The sequence below is a fragment of the Zonotrichia albicollis genome, chromosome 1, assembly GCF_047830755.1.
Source record: "Zonotrichia albicollis isolate bZonAlb1 chromosome 1, bZonAlb1.hap1, whole genome shotgun sequence".
Taxonomy (NCBI): domain Eukaryota; kingdom Metazoa; phylum Chordata; class Aves; order Passeriformes; family Passerellidae; genus Zonotrichia; species Zonotrichia albicollis.
This window is the reverse complement of record NC_133819.1, coordinates 39,897,490-39,912,829: the sequence shown is the minus strand read 5'-3', so window position 1 is coordinate 39,912,829 and position 15,340 is coordinate 39,897,490. Positions and strand designations below refer to the sequence as shown.

At 36.2% G+C, this 15,340-nt stretch overlaps 1 protein-coding gene across 18 annotated transcripts in view; it reads left to right on the top strand.

The window, feature by feature from the left end:
* The window catches only part of SLC4A7 (solute carrier family 4 member 7), a 93,437-nt gene that overhangs the window by 73,239 nt on the left and 4,858 nt on the right, over window positions 1-15,340 (top strand). For 11 of the 18 annotated variants that reach the window (XM_074538848.1, XM_074538833.1, XM_074538786.1 and 8 more), the window contains 10 exons: window positions 2,243-2,348; window positions 4,115-4,276; window positions 5,219-5,332; window positions 5,781-5,942; window positions 6,181-6,432; window positions 8,605-8,673; window positions 9,126-9,299; window positions 9,655-9,786; window positions 10,581-10,672; window positions 12,430-12,537. In XM_074538848.1, the coding sequence (XP_074394949.1) occupies window positions 2,243-2,348; window positions 4,115-4,276; window positions 5,219-5,332; window positions 5,781-5,942; window positions 6,181-6,432; window positions 8,605-8,673; window positions 9,126-9,299; window positions 9,655-9,786; window positions 10,581-10,672; window positions 12,430-12,537 (1,371 nt within the window). Of the gene's footprint in view, window positions 1-2,242; window positions 2,349-4,114; window positions 4,277-5,218; window positions 5,333-5,780; window positions 5,943-6,180; window positions 6,433-8,604; window positions 8,674-9,125; window positions 9,300-9,654; window positions 9,787-10,580; window positions 10,673-10,894; window positions 10,947-12,429; window positions 12,538-15,340 lie in introns of those variants that run through there. The other 7 variants (XM_074538822.1, XM_074538855.1, XM_074538813.1 and 4 more) reach the window with 4 other exon arrangements.

Here is a 15,340-nt window from a genome sequence, read left to right as displayed (position 1 = left end):
AGTGGGTGCCGCTTCCAGGAAGGGTAGGAGGAATGCTAGGGTTGGTGTGGGCATGAAAAACATCAAAACAATTCTATTCAGGATGCTGTGAAATTGAATTTTCTGTGTTAGCAATGGGTGGTTGAAAGGGATAAGGGGTTGTGACAAAGCCTGCTTTAATACAGCTTTCCTAAAGGTCAGAACAGGACTTCTGCTTGCTACTTCTAGGAATTATAGTTCCATGAAATAGGATGACTTGGGTTAGCAGCTCACACATGCCAGATGAAGATACAGCTTACTGTTGCTCAGAGAAAACTGCTCATTTCTCATAGTTTAAATGAAATAATTTAAATGTTAGTGCTCCCCTCCTGTTGGAGATGTGCATCTTCCAACTTCAGGTGTACCTGTGTGGTCGCAGTGTGGGTGAGGGACCCCTAACAAGGTCACATCCATGCACGTGGGGTGAGAGTCCCTGCTTGTTGCACTGGGGCAGTCATTCTCTAGTTGGAGAGCAGAATACTCTCTGTCCTGCTGGGCTGCTGCTCTGCTTGGCCAGGGCAGTGATCCCTTTGCACACAGGGTGACTTCTAGCAGTGTCAAAACTGGTTTGGACTACTGTGTTTCCCCTCCAAGATCTCTGCTCACTTTTACAATCATTCAGTGCTTCTTCAGGACTTTCTTCCAGGGGGAAAGGGCAAACACCCTGCCAGGCTGCTTCTTGTGTTCCGTTCACACTTGACATTTACACTCACTTTCCTGTCTTAGCCGCTGTTAAGACCAGGCCACATTGCCAGGAGTGGGCTGTGGGAGGACACTCACTTATTTTTCCCTTCCTACTGGCTGCTCATCCTTCTGTTTCAGTGGCTCTGGGTCCTCACTGGACTTCTGCATGGGCATGTTCAATCCGCTGATCTGGCAGAAACTGTTCTGTAGGGCTTTGGGCGCTTGCCACCTGACTGTGTTTTGCCACAGGCAGGCCATGAGGGTGGAGATGGGAAGGTGGGATTTTAATTTGCTTTAGCTCTGTGGTTTTTGGGACATGCCACAGTGTTCAGCATGGGTTTGCCCTGCATTTTTTCTCTTACAAAGCTGTAGGAGATCCAGCTGTTCACAATTGTTTTCTTCCTCCTTTCCCTTTCCTTTTCTCCCCACTCTGTAACCCCCAGTGGGGAAAAGGGTGCAGAACAAGCATGTTCAGTTAATTGAGCCACAAAACAATCTCAAATACTCTTACATTTTTCTGGGTGTGGGTTTTTCCTTTCTTTTCCTGCATTTCTACTTATCTAGTTGGTGGCATACTTTATCTTCATTGTCTTTGTTGAGAAATTTGTCAAGTCTTCCTTCAGCATGCTTTTTTATGTTGCTGCTTTGACCAACAACTAATTATGATTTGTCTCATCATGCTTATTGTTGCAATTCCTTTCTCTGCTGATGACTCTGTGTTGGCAACTGCTTTGTAGGAGCTACTGCTTTCCACTCCTTTCCTATTTCCTGTTTCTGTTAGTTTAGAATTCAGTTAGCAAAAGATAATTTGTTTACTCAGTATTTTCGAAATTCCCCAAATATTGTGCTATACAAATCTATGTTCTTTTTGCCCATGCACATGTAATGTCTCTTCTTTCTTTACCCTCACACCACCAGGATGCAGATTTTCCCTTCCATGGTTCATTGGGGTTTTTTTTTCAGTGTGTTTAGTGAATCTCATAGAAAAAGGAGACTTACTTCTTGCTTACTAACTCTTTCCCCTCTTCTACACAAATTTTTATGTGTTAAGCTTACCAGTTGGTGTACTTGAATAGCTTTATTTGAAAACATCCCATTAAATCCATATTCAGTCCATTATGTTTTGGTTTTTTTTTTTAATATGATGTGTACTTCTGTCAACCTGTCTGACAGAAAGGATTCTGCAGTGTGAGTTTGCAAAATGCTGCAATAGGGAGGGGGATTTTTACTTCTAAAAAAATATTGCTAAAAATTTTGTATACAGTTGCTTTAAAGCTGAGCACTGTAAGCATTTATATCTTCAGTTAGCTGACAACATACTCAAATATGGTGTCTTTCTTGAGGGTGACCTGATTCTTCATTTCCCCCACCCTCTCAATAGTCCTGGATCAGGTAAGGAAAAGCCTTGTACTCTGTTTCTTCCATAGAAGTTTGGGATAAACTCTGGTTTAAACTCTTCAGGATTTTTGAATTTACTTCAGATTGCTGCGTTTTGGCACATACAGCTTAAAGGCATGTAAACTTTTCTTCTTCCCTTCAGATGTGTGTGTTCTGAGCCTGAGAAACCAAGCAATGACACATTGCATATGTGGAGGACTATCAATAAGTCTCGTGAAGACATAGCATGGAATAATCTTACTGTTTCTGTGAGTATCTGGAAGCTATATGTATGTATCTGTGTGTGTATATGTGCATATGAATAAAATATAAACACCTACACAGTACTAGTGTTTATTACATTTTTTCATCTGATTTCTTTTTTTAACTGAACCCGCACTGTTTTCCTTAAAACTGTATTTTTCAACTCTCTTAATTTCTTCCATAAGGCTTTCCACAGTCAGTGTAGAGGACTAGATGAGTGAGTCCAGAGCAGTAAATGCTAATATAAGTCTACTTGAGGTAGCCACCTTAATGCTTTTAGGCACTACAGTAATCTTCCTGTAAGGGAACATGATGAGGTGAATAAGCAGGAGTTTGCTTTCTTCCAGTTCCTGAAAGAAATATTTTTAATATGACATGGTGATGGAATTTGTATTTGAAGTGTGGCAGTAAACACATGTCACAAATACCTAAATATTGATTGGAAGAAATAATTATTTGAAATGAAAAACAATTATTTACAATGGGCTCCAAGGTATTAACTTATGAATTGGATATTTTATACCAATATCTAATTTTGTGTGTAGGTGAAGAGGAGGAAAGTTACCATGTGCAAGTGCTCTGGAAAGCTTTTAGAAAGAAACACTTTTGCTGATAAGTAGTTTCTTGGGCAGTGTGCAGTGGAATAAATGCAGCTGTGTGCAGCCACTTTGCTTGCACTGGCATCTGATTCCCACCCGCTCTTGAATGATTTGGATTTGTTACTGGTTTTGTTACATTTGTTAGGTTGGCCATCTGAGGCTGTCTAGAACAGCAGTGGATATCTGTGTATGGGCTCCCCTTGTGTCTGAGCATAGACATTCACACTGAAGCACCTCTTTTGCACTGCAGAAATACCACGTAAAACCACAGTGCTTTACCTGACTTGTAACAGGACTTTTTTCTGTGTGCTACCTATGGCTCCTAATTTAGTATAATCACTTAGGATGACAGTTTCTTTTGAACTTAGTTTTTATATTTCCTTTTTATTTATTACTTATTTTATATGCCTTTTCATCTATATGCCTTTACCTCTAAAGCATCTTTAGTCTCACCCGAGAGACAGAACTGACCTGGGATTTGGTGTTATCGTATAAGCAAGGTAGATTGTGAAAAGGGAAAACTTGTGCCATAAGATAAATTTTCAATTAATTAACTGATAAATTAGGCTAGTGCAGTGCTGCTTCCAGCTACTTGAATTATTGACTTGTGTTTTCCTTGTATTCCATGTGTCTACTTGAACTTTTTGCTTTGCATTTTAGTAAGTCTTTTGGATAGCTGTCATCTGATTTTTTTTTTAATTTAAATCCGTTATTTACGATGCTTTCCTACTTTGCTAGTAATGTTTTCTTATGGTTTGGGTAATCTTATTTTATAAGACTGTTTTTTCCCTTAACTGAGCAAAACAAAGTCAAAGAGATAGGAGAAACTGAGGAGATCCTTTTTTATGTTTGTTAGCTAAAGTTGATGTTGGATATTCTGCTTTTCCTTCATTGAAAAACAGAATAGAAGTAATGTGACTGTTAAGAAATTGTTTCTTCTTGGACATCTCCCAGCATTTTTGGCATCCTGAAATAATCAGTGTTGGCTACTGTGGCTTTTCTGGAACAGACAGCACACGTCTGGCTTTTCCAGGGTGAGGTAGTCATGAAGGAAAGAAACCCTTGATGGAATTATGGAATTTCTCAAATGTGTTTTATATAGAAAAGTTGGAAGCTTAGTTGAATGTACTGAATTAATAAAACAGACTTATGAAGAGTTTTTCTCTTTGCAGGAATGTTTAGAATATCATGGTGTGTTTCGTGGATCAGCTTGTGGCCATCATGGACCATATATTCCAGATGTTCTTTTCTGGTCTGTCATACTATTTTTTGCAACATTTTTCCTCTCCTCTTTCCTTAAGAAATTCAAGACCAAACGCTATTTCCCAACTAAGGTAATTCTGATTAGAGACTAGACTATTGTTACCTTGTAATATATACACCTTGATATAAGTTAATGGAGTTGAATTCTGTTTTGAGAAATTTCTTTTAAGACAGGAAAGGAAATGAAAACCCAAAATTCAGCTAATAATTACAAAGTTTAGGACATTTGAGGAAAGAAATAATCTGCAAAAATTCGGTGTTTATTCTGTATTTTTGTAGAATTACAACAAGATATTCTAAACTTTGAAAGATCTAAGCAGTCCATCTCCTCACATTAATCAGTATTGCCAGGCATCATTAGTAGAGACAATATTGTGACTCTTTTCCTCACGTAGCCATACAAAGCAATTAATTACTTTCCCCAAACCACTGATGTCTATTGGGTTTAGAGTGGTTCCTCAGGGGATTGCTATTTCTAATAGATGTTAATGTGATGCTTCTTTTGAGATTGATTTATGTAACTTCTGCTAGGCAAAATGAAATGGTTAGATCTGCCATAAACCTCAACTCCCTCATCCCTGTAATGTCTTCCTAATGTTTAATAAAGTTATCTTTGATAATATGAATGTATTGCAAATTATCCGCCTCCTATTGATTAAAACATTGAAGTATGAATATTACTGACCTAAGGTACCAGGAACTAGCTGTGATGGCTGAGCCTCCTAATGGGATTGAGAGGAGAAGGAAGATTGCGGAGTTGTTTAAAGTAATTTGCCTCTTGCAGTAGTCCACTTTTAAATGACTGAACAGCTGTATGGAATACTTGTCTTCTGCAACTTCATACTGTGCTGGCAGGCAGCTTGAATTTGAAAGTAACAAGAAAAAGTAGATAATGTTCAGTGGTAGTATAATATAAATAAACCTCACTTTTTGTAGAGGAGAAAATCATCTTCCTACATGTGGAAATTATAACGTTGAAAAAGCAAGACTTAACACAAGTCTTTTCTTTATAGGTACGTTCCACCATCAGCGACTTTGCAGTATTTCTGACCATAGTAACCATGGTTGTGATTGACTATCTTGTAGGAGTACCTTCTCCTAAGCTTCTTGTTCCAGAGAAGTTTGAGGTAAGAAACAAAACCTTTTGAAAAACATAACTTTTAAAATGATTGAAGTTTTATGAACAGTAGAACAATCAAATCGTACAGAAACAGAAGTTTCTCTTTTTTGATTACAATGTGGTTGATCAAGTAGTTTCTCTTTTCTGTTTTGGACGTATGTCTCATCTGACAGAAAAATTTATGTTTTATATTATTACTGAAAAGAAAGGATTCTTTTGTGTAAATGTACAAAATGAAGGAATCAAATGGATTTGTTTTGATTTTTCCCATATAAATGCCATGTTCACCTGTAACAACTAAATCAGTCTTTTGGTCAAAGCCATGGGAAGACAACCTAAATATATACTTAAAGGAACTGCTCTGTTGGTCGTTGAAACTGTTTGTAATGATAAAATCTGCATTCTATTTTAGTCATTTAATTCTCCTTGTTGACGAGTTGGTGTCCTTTTTTCAGCCCACCCGAAAAGATCGAGGATGGTTCATAGATCCTCTTGGACACAATCCTTGGTGGACACTCTTGGTTGCTGCTCTTCCTGCTTTACTCTGTACCATTCTCATTTTCATGGATCAACAAATAACAGCTGTTATTATAAACAGGAAAGAGCATAAACTGAAGGTAAAAGTCCTTTTTATGGAAGTCTAATGTTGTGTAAGTTACTTAAAATCAGATTCATTCTGCAAATTTGTGAAATTACCATCAGCTGCTAAATATAAATTGACTAATCAAGAACAAACATAATTTTGTGGATACTCTCAAAGTATCTGACTTTTGCAGTTGTATTCACCTGCTGAGTTAGAAGTATGATCATATAAATAGAAAGTTTTTCAAGTTATTTGTTTGCTTAATTTTACAGAAAGGCTGTGGTTATCATCTTGATCTGCTCATGGTTGGTATTATGTTGGGAGTATGTTCTATCATGGGCTTACCGTGGTTTGTTGCTGCAACTGTCCTGTCTATAAGTCATGTTAACAGCCTGAAAGTTGAATCTCAATGCTCAGCACCAGGAGAACGACCAAAGTTTTTGGGAATCCGGGAGCAGCGAGTGACAGGATTGATGATTTTTGTGCTGATGGGGACGTCAGTGTCCATGACCTCTGTGTTAAAGGTAAAAGAGAGTTTTTCCAAAATATTTTCTTTGTGCTATTGATGTTGTGATTTAGCATTTCATAATGTGAGAAAGTTCTTTTATTTTAAGTCCATTTTGAGAATGGACTCATTCTCAAATTGCTTTTTTAGCAACAGATGTTAGTTGAATAGAAACACTATGGAAGGATGCAAGAAAATGAAATCTGAGAAAGCTAGGAATGTAGTGAGTAGTGAATTTTCCTGTGTTACTTGATTTTTCTTGCCAACATTTTTTTAGTTTTTCCAGTTCATGTTACCTAAAAACTGCAGTTTTTATGTAAGTGCTTAAATGGAGAGAGAAAAGGAGTGTGATAAAGAAGTAAAGCTACTTGAGCAGAAGTAATGTAGTGTAGCAGAAGGAGCAGAAACATTGCTTTAAAAGGGAGAAATTCCATTTTTCACTTCTTGTTCTTCAGCTTACTAAACTTAATTTGATTCTTAGAGTGTCAAGATTATTTTATACACGATCACACTATAATGGTGACTTTGCAGTTGTGTTGTAGCATCAGATTACACTTTATCTCCTAATTTATATCCCTAGTGACCTTTCAATGACTATTGGAAGAAAATTCAGTTGGATTTCGCTCAGATTTACTAAAATCTGTTCAACTTCTACTTTGTTATTTCAAATCCAGTAGTTAAAAGGAGAAATGAAAGAATTATCTTTTTTGTTGTCAGAAATGCAGATAACTGCGTAACTGCTGGTATTTTTAAAGAGCTTTGTAAAAGTCTGTATAAACAAAGAAAGATGTCAAGTAATTTCTTAAGAAATGCAGCTTCTCAAATTTAGATAATGGGAAAGAATAATCCTGTAAACATGCAGCTATAGTTTAATAAGTAGTTATGTATTATAAATTTTAAATAGTTGACCATTTGTATATCTATTAAAGAATGTAAAGGTCCGTAAAAAATAAGACCATTGCAGTTACTAAAAAAAAATTCAGATTTGACAGTCTCTCATTAAAGTTACCAAGAGCTCAGCTGTATAATGTGAACAATCAGAATCAAAAGCAGAAACACTGAAGTAGTTTTATTATTGCTCAAAAGAGAAAACTAAAAGTGGTGGTTGCTGAAGCAAAGTGTTTTAAATCCATATTTTAACTTTTTATTCATAGAAATGAATACTTTTTGGTTTATGGGCCCAGGGTAATAGGAATGAAATTATAACTCTTTGCTTTTAAGAAATGCTTTTCTTTTTCAGTGTGAATGACTGTTATTGTTTAAAAGAAGTAAGGAGAACAAAGCCTTGCATCTGACAGTTGTGCTTTTGTTCCATGTGTGGATTTATACAGATTTAATGCAATAGAAGACACTATATCAAATTACACAACTTACAGTGAAGACATTAGCCACACATACACATACATCATGAATCCCTAAGGCCTAGTTTTATTTCACACTGTTTAAATAAAGAGTTTTGTTCAGTCTTGATAGCAGCAGTTTTTATTAAAATTTCATGTTGTATCTTGGTGTCCTTTACTTGGAAGCTTAATGAATTCAGGAGCAAAGAAGGCTTCGCTGCAGAGGGTTGATGCAAGTGCCACTGAAATCAGTGGACAACTTTGTTATCTTAGTAAGCTTTAAGTTATATCAAAATAGAAAATCACACTATATAAAATTATATAAGCTATTATATATTACAATTTAAATTATTAGAAATATTATTTTAATAAGCTTTAAATTGGTCTTCTTACTGAAGCAAAACTTAGTTCTGAATAATTAGCAGATTTTCATAGCTCAGTAGGTATGGTGAGGTTTTTGTATTGTCTGTTCCAGGTGTTCAGAAATAAAACTTAATGTGGCAATTTAATGAAGTTGTACAGATTACAGTAGTCTTGATACAGTTCCTGTCAAACAGCAGCATAAAGCAGTATATTTAGCATGAATAGAAATTTTTCTTGCAACCTAGAAAATTGAGTGAGTGAGCAGTCAAGGCAGAACTGCTTTTTTATCCTGATGACAACCTTGTTAGTTCTAGATTTCTTTTGCTGCTCAATGATACATATGTATTCTTTTAAATAAAGGTCTTCAGATTTCACTTAAGTAAAATATAAAGTAAAAAATAACTTGGTCTGTGCCTTTCACTCATATGGACTGCTCTCTTATGTCATGTTGATTCCACTTTTAACTGTGGGTGTTTTTTCCCCCCTAGTTTATTCCAATGCCAGTTTTGTATGGTGTCTTTCTTTACATGGGAGTATCTTCATTAAAAGGGATTCAGGTAAAGTCTGATTTTTAACAAGCAGTTCACTTTTGTTTAACACTGAATGAAAAGGAAGCTGTAACACCCTGCATTATGTGAGCCACAATAAAGTTGTTCCATATTTTCTGAATAGCATATAGGATAATTTCCTGAGTGTCATGTTCAAGTATTTGTTCTTACAATATTATGTCTTCACTTGTCAGTTCTTTTTTATTTATTCTTTCAATAGCGTAGTTAAGAAACAAATTTTCTGAAATATTCTGGAATTTTTGATTATTGGGGGGGGGGGGGGCGGGCATTGCTGACCCCTGCAAAATAGCCCACAGTTCCACCCCCTTGAATGTTCACTGCCTTTCATTAGTATTTAATTTGGGATTATTTTACATTTCTGTAGTCTCCTGTGAACATTAATTTTCTTCTGGAGAGGCAAAACATAATTAACTGAAGAATGCTTTTATTTTCCCATGCAGTTTTTTGACCGTATAAAACTGTTTGGAATGCCTGCCAAACATCAACCTGACCTGATTTATCTACGTTATGTGCCACTGTGGAAGGTCCATATCTTTACAGTTGTTCAGCTCACTTGTCTAGTTCTCTTGTGGGTGATCAAAGCCTCTGCAGCTGCTGTTGTTTTCCCTATGATGGTAAGTTTTCTGGTTTGCCAGTTAATAATTTTTATACAAGACTACATGTATTATTCAGAGTCTCTTCAGAAGATGCTTGCTGCCTTTAAGAAAGAAGGAAGTGGGAAAGAAACAAAAAGCCCCTGTAGTACAAGCTGTTCACTTTTGAAACACAGAGACTTCTCATTTCCTAAAAAGCAATTCAGTTGTGAATAGCTACTGAAAGTGGAAATTATTTACCTTTGGGGTAAGGTGAAATCTAGTACTAGAAAAAAGGGCTTCAGTTACAGATGCTGAGTATTCTGAAAGTGTGTGTGCATTTTTGTTCATTTGAATAGTATAATATATAAAGTATTTTTTCTGTGGTTCCCTTTAGGTTCTAGCATTAGTATTCGTTCGCAAGCTCATGGATTTGTGTTTCACCAAAAAAGATCTTAGCTGGCTTGATGATCTTATGCCAGAAAGTAAAAAGAAGACAGAAGATGATGAAAAGATAAAAGAGAAAGAAGTAAGAGTGAAAACAATCAAACTGAGCATGTTGTAAATTTCTAGGAAATACCTAATGCAATTTAAAAAAATACTATGTGACCTGAGCATATGACCTTATATACCAGATACATATTTTGAAATTCTTCACTTACTTAAGAAATTAAATTCTTTACTAGAGGAACAGTTGCTGCTGATTAAGGAATTAAGTCTGTGTTTCAATTATGCTATTACAAACTATGATTTTTATTTGTGATCAAAATTTTCAAGCAAAGTGGAAAGAAGCAGTTGTTAGCACAAAAATGTTGGGTTTTTGGTCTTTCATCAGATTAGAAGGAAAGAAAATGGAGAGAAAGGAGAGGGAGAGGGAAGTGGTGGAGTAGGATTTCTTTATTCTGCTTAAATTAGTCACAAAAGTGTTCATAATATCAGGGACATTTTGCTCATGTGTGTTTATGGAGCTGTCATTTAGTGCAACTACTAGTTACCAAAAATACAGTAATATAGCTTCTGGAACTTATCCATGAAAGTCCTGCCTTTCTGTGCACCATCTAGATGAATTCCTTGCAAAGCTTGTAACACCCTCCTTCCCCAGTCTCCCATGTCCCCTCCCTTAATAAGACGCTTCAAGGAGGAAAGGTCGTAATCTCTGTCTCCTGCATTCAACCGTGGTATCTACACAGAAGTGCCTTTTACCCCTATGGAATACCTGTCTTATAACTTGAATAAGTTGAGATGATAACTGAATAAATTGAGATACTACTGTGGTTTCTGCTATGTGAGTAATTTTACAATCTTCTTACTTGGAATTTACAGGAAGCAGAGAGAATGTTTTCAGACCATGACAGTGTACACCTTGCATATGGAGAAGCAAATATAGATTTTCCTGTAAAAACCCTGAAATACAGGTATAAAATGTGTCTGTTTAAAAATTCTTTTATCAGAGCCCAAAATTTTCTTTATATTAAGTTGGTTGTGTATGAGTTGAAATAATTTTTCCCCAAGCTGGTAACTTAGCCATGATTAGGAAATAGGAATATATATCTCATGGTGCTACATTAGTATTTTTATACTGCATTGTTCTTTAAAACTGCATCTTAATTATAAATTTACATGACCATCTTGAACAGATCAGATGACTCAATTTCGACCAGCTGTACTAAAGGTGAAGAAGCATCCTTGGTCAGTTTTGATGGAATATTTGTGTGCTACTGTGCATGAAATACTGAGCATTAAGCAACTAATAGCATCAGTTGAGCCATGTGTTTGCCAGCCACTTGGGTTTTGCAGAAGAAATCCAAGTGTGTAATTATTTGGTTTACCTAAGCAAAAGTTAAAGTCATAATCTCTGTAGTACAAAAAACCCATTGTACAGGCAACCATTTTTACTTTAAAATGTTATTTTCTGAACATAAATATACAAACAGATTCTCTTCCAGAAAAGGAGGTACTGGAATTTCAGTCATGGAAATTCTTTCACCTTTGATAGGCATTTTGCCTCAGTTGGTGTCTCCATTACTGGCGTTGTATTTAGCTGAGTGGTCAGGTGTTCTCAGCTGTTCCAACAGAAGTGTAAGATGTGACAGATGAAAAGCTTACAGGTTTTATTTTTGTCTCTAATACTAAGGGTTCCTAGGTTAAAAATTTGCCTTCCTGTGGATCTAGGGTAGTACCAGGTATGCCCTGATGAGAGTTGGAAACAGACAGAAATTTGGATTAGACAGATATTTCTGCTGAGTGCTGCTGTCTGTTCTCAGAGCAGGCTTAATCAGACTTAAGCAACTCAAATGAAAATGCTAAAAAGCTTTTTAAAAAAACATTTGAGTTGCTAATTGTTCTCACAGTAGAGGTGAGGCTTCATCACCTGTGTGTGTATGTATGTTTTGTATGTATTCTGCTGCCTTATATGTCTTGTGGGATCCCTGAGGAAGAATGGCTTTGAAAGTTTTTTTCTGCCATTTGAAAAACTTAGAGATGACCTGGGATAGATTCTGAAGCTTAAATGTGGAACAGAACAGAAAGCAGACCTACAGGCAGCACCTGAGTCTGCTTCACATAGAACTGTGTGGAGAACAAAAGTGGAAATAGGCTTTAAAATCGTTACATCTGTGAAGGTAAACTTATCTTCTGCAACACTTGAGAGGGGGGTGGTCTGACAAAATAACCTTACAACATATCTAATTAGGCTTTTTAGAAAAAAAAGCAAAACTTATCTGTCAAGATAATTGAAATTTCTAGATTTTTAATAGTTTCAAATCTCACTTAAATTTTTGAAATTTTATTAACCTTTGCTCTTTTGCCCTTGATTATTTCCTAGAAGCCGCTTAAAGTAACTGATCCATGAAAGCTTTAGCACAACAGTGTGATTCAATTCATTATTTCTTGGCATGCAAAATAATTTTCTGAACCTAGGTATGGGTTACCTCTCAAGTTTTCTCAATATCTTACTGGTGAAAAACTGTTTTGAGATGCTATGTCGTTATGGTAGTGCTGGTTAGTTAAATTTTCAGTCTTTTTTGTTGAAGTATACTTTTAAGAGGTGAACTCAACTTGTGGCTGTGTAAATATTGAAAGAAGGCACAACTGATGTAAATGATGAGTGACAGTAAGTATAATAGTGTTGCAAGGAATTGAATACTAACCTGAAAGTCTGTTTGTTCTTTAGCACTGATCCCTCAGTTGTAAACATATCAGACGAAATGGCCAAAACTGCACAGTGGAAGGCTCTTGCCATGAGTACTGAGAATGCCAAAGTAACCAGAGCTAACCTGAGGTAGCTATAATTACTCACACCTTTTCTAACTAATTGTCATGTGTTTATCAGCCATACTTGTATTTATTGAACTATATCTTAAAAAAAATGTGGTCTATGAATCTGAGTTACTGACTTCTTACTTTAGAAGAATTTGAGCTTAATTTTTCCTCTTTGCTCTGATTTTATCAGTTTCTGTAAGGAATTATTTTCTTGCTATTTTATTAATGTATTATTTTAAATAGTAATTTTAAAATTGCTATTTATTTACTTAAGACAAGTGTTTATTACTCTAATGAGCTTAGGGTTTCTAAGTACTAGTATGTATATAAGCATGAGAGTGGTTTGATGCTCAATAATACAAATTCCACTGAGAATGCAAGGTAAGTCCAGCACTTGCATTGTTGCTTTGTACTGCCCTAGGTTCTGTTTTTGTGGGGGAGTGTGTTGCTTGGATTGCTTTCCCTCAACTCATTTTAAATATCTAAAAATTGAACCTGTCTCAGATGCTATCTTCACTGAAATATACTTCAGTGAAGTACATGGACAGATCATGAGCCCTCAGTGCTCTGAACTTTCCCTGTAAGCTGACACTTACTTACCTTTTGTGGTGGCCAGTAGCCTTTCTTCTCTGTGAGCTCCCCATCAAAGAACAAAGTCTGAGTGTGATGTATCATTCTGCTATTTTATCCTGATTTATTCCCTGTCTAGCTGAATCTGTCTAGGGAAACAAGCCAAGATGTGAGTATTTGTGCAGAATATTCCCAAATTCCTGGAAAGCTTGTGATTTATAGGAACTTTTATCTGGGAACTGCTCATCATCCATGCCGCTGTTGCTTAGCAGTTTTTATGTAGGAATGGGGAGAATGGGCATTTTTGCCTCAGAAAACTAAACCTAAGCAGTCCTGTTGTCTATTGTGTGCATCTTCTATTGGTTGATCCTTTTCAGCCAATTCTGTCTGAAGAAGACATATTTGAGAGATACAGAATTGTCAGGTTTTGTATAAAATTACATCTCAGTGAAAGTATTCATGGTGAGGAGGGTGTGTTCATGCTCTGTGCAAGGCTGGAGCATTCCATAGAGAGCATACTCTGTTCATGGCTCTGTCCAAGCCATCTCAGGTCCTGCTGGAAGCACCACTAGTGACCTAGCACTTGTATACCATCTGTCTATTCACCACACACATTGCTCCAAACAAGGCATGGAAGTACAGTTTTGGCCAGACAGCAGGTCAGCCAAGGGTAAAAGAGACAGAGGAAGAACTTTGAGGTGTTTTGTAAGAGGAAAAGCTTAAGAGACTCATTAGTGCAGGCACCGTTTCCATGAATGTCTAGGCTGAGTTGTTTAAACATTTTTAAAATGTTAAATGCATATTTAATTAAATAAAATATTTCAATTAATATTTAATTTAATATTAATTAAATAAATTAATTAAAATATTTCAAAATCTTCAGTACCGCATGAGTGAGACCATCAAGAAGACAAATTGAAGAGATGAGAGTATGTGTGTCAGTACACCCTCCTTATTTAACAGGTGTTTTCTTCCTTGCTAAACTCTTAGAAGCAGCCCATTACACAATTTATGGATGATTCTAGTGAATTATCTGGTAGTCATTGGGCATATAAGGCTTGAAGAGATACAGGCCTGCATTTCTTTTTCCAGAAGAATGAAAATGTTTAGATTTGGTTTTCAGGCAGTTCTAATTTAGTACAATTTCATCTCTCACTTTCCTGTTTCCTGAGTAGGTTAAGTTAGTATGGAATTGTATGCAATACTAGTGAATCAGGCTTCTAATCAGTTTGCAGTGTTTTTTGTTGTGCTTAGCCTTGCATTCATTATTCCATCTATTGATTATGTTTTGCTATAAGACAGTTCCCTTTGATTCTATAACATACCCTCCTTGAGCTTAGTACAGTAAAAAATCCATCTTGGTAGGGAACTTGCTAAAACTGCAAATGGAAAATAAGAACCACTGGTGCCAGAAACTGGGTTTTTAACAGGCAATCTGATAGTGCATTAATCTTGAAAATGTTGAAAGGCAGACTTCTTGAACCTTAACTCAATTGGTTGCTGTTTTGAGGTGTTTGCTATACTTTCTTTGCATCCTGTTGAGATTCAGAGATGTCACTACTGGTCATTCAAAAGTAATTTCCAGTAAATTACTGATTTCAGTTCTGTTAAGGTTTTTCTGCTTAACTGTCTTCATCTGGTGGTACAGACAGACATTTAGTGCTGTGGTAAAAATGGTTCTGTAAGCACTGCTATTTTCAGATTTATATTCAAATACTAATGCAGTTCGAAGAGGCATGTCTTTTATAATTCCAGATGACATGTTGTGTGGCTTGGCATGATTTATTAAAAACCATGTGTTTTTAAGATGATCAATTTTTTATTTTCTTTTTCTGAATTGATTCAGATTGCTTTTTCTTTTTTCCTCAGCCATCTATTGTAGTTTACAGACTGTGGGGTCCCAGCACATTTGTATCTTCTAAGGAGACCCAAAATTTTTCTCTTCGCATGAATTTCTAATATATTTTTTTCCTTAAAGAGCAACTCTACAGATGTGTCATCTCTTTTGAAATTCATTCTCCCTCTTAGGCTGTTCCATTTCATCTTCTACTGACTTCCAACTACCTTGTGACATTCCTTATTGTCCTTCAGTCAAGCACTGTTCAGTGTCTGTGTCCCTAAGAGTGTCAATTGTTCAGGTGCCACTTGTCTTTTGGGTCTTCTCCTTCACTTGAATGGAAGATCAGGTTACACAGGTTTCTTACTGTCCTCTGCTGTTGTTGGAAGTGTGGTTTCCCCTTTTGAACAGACTG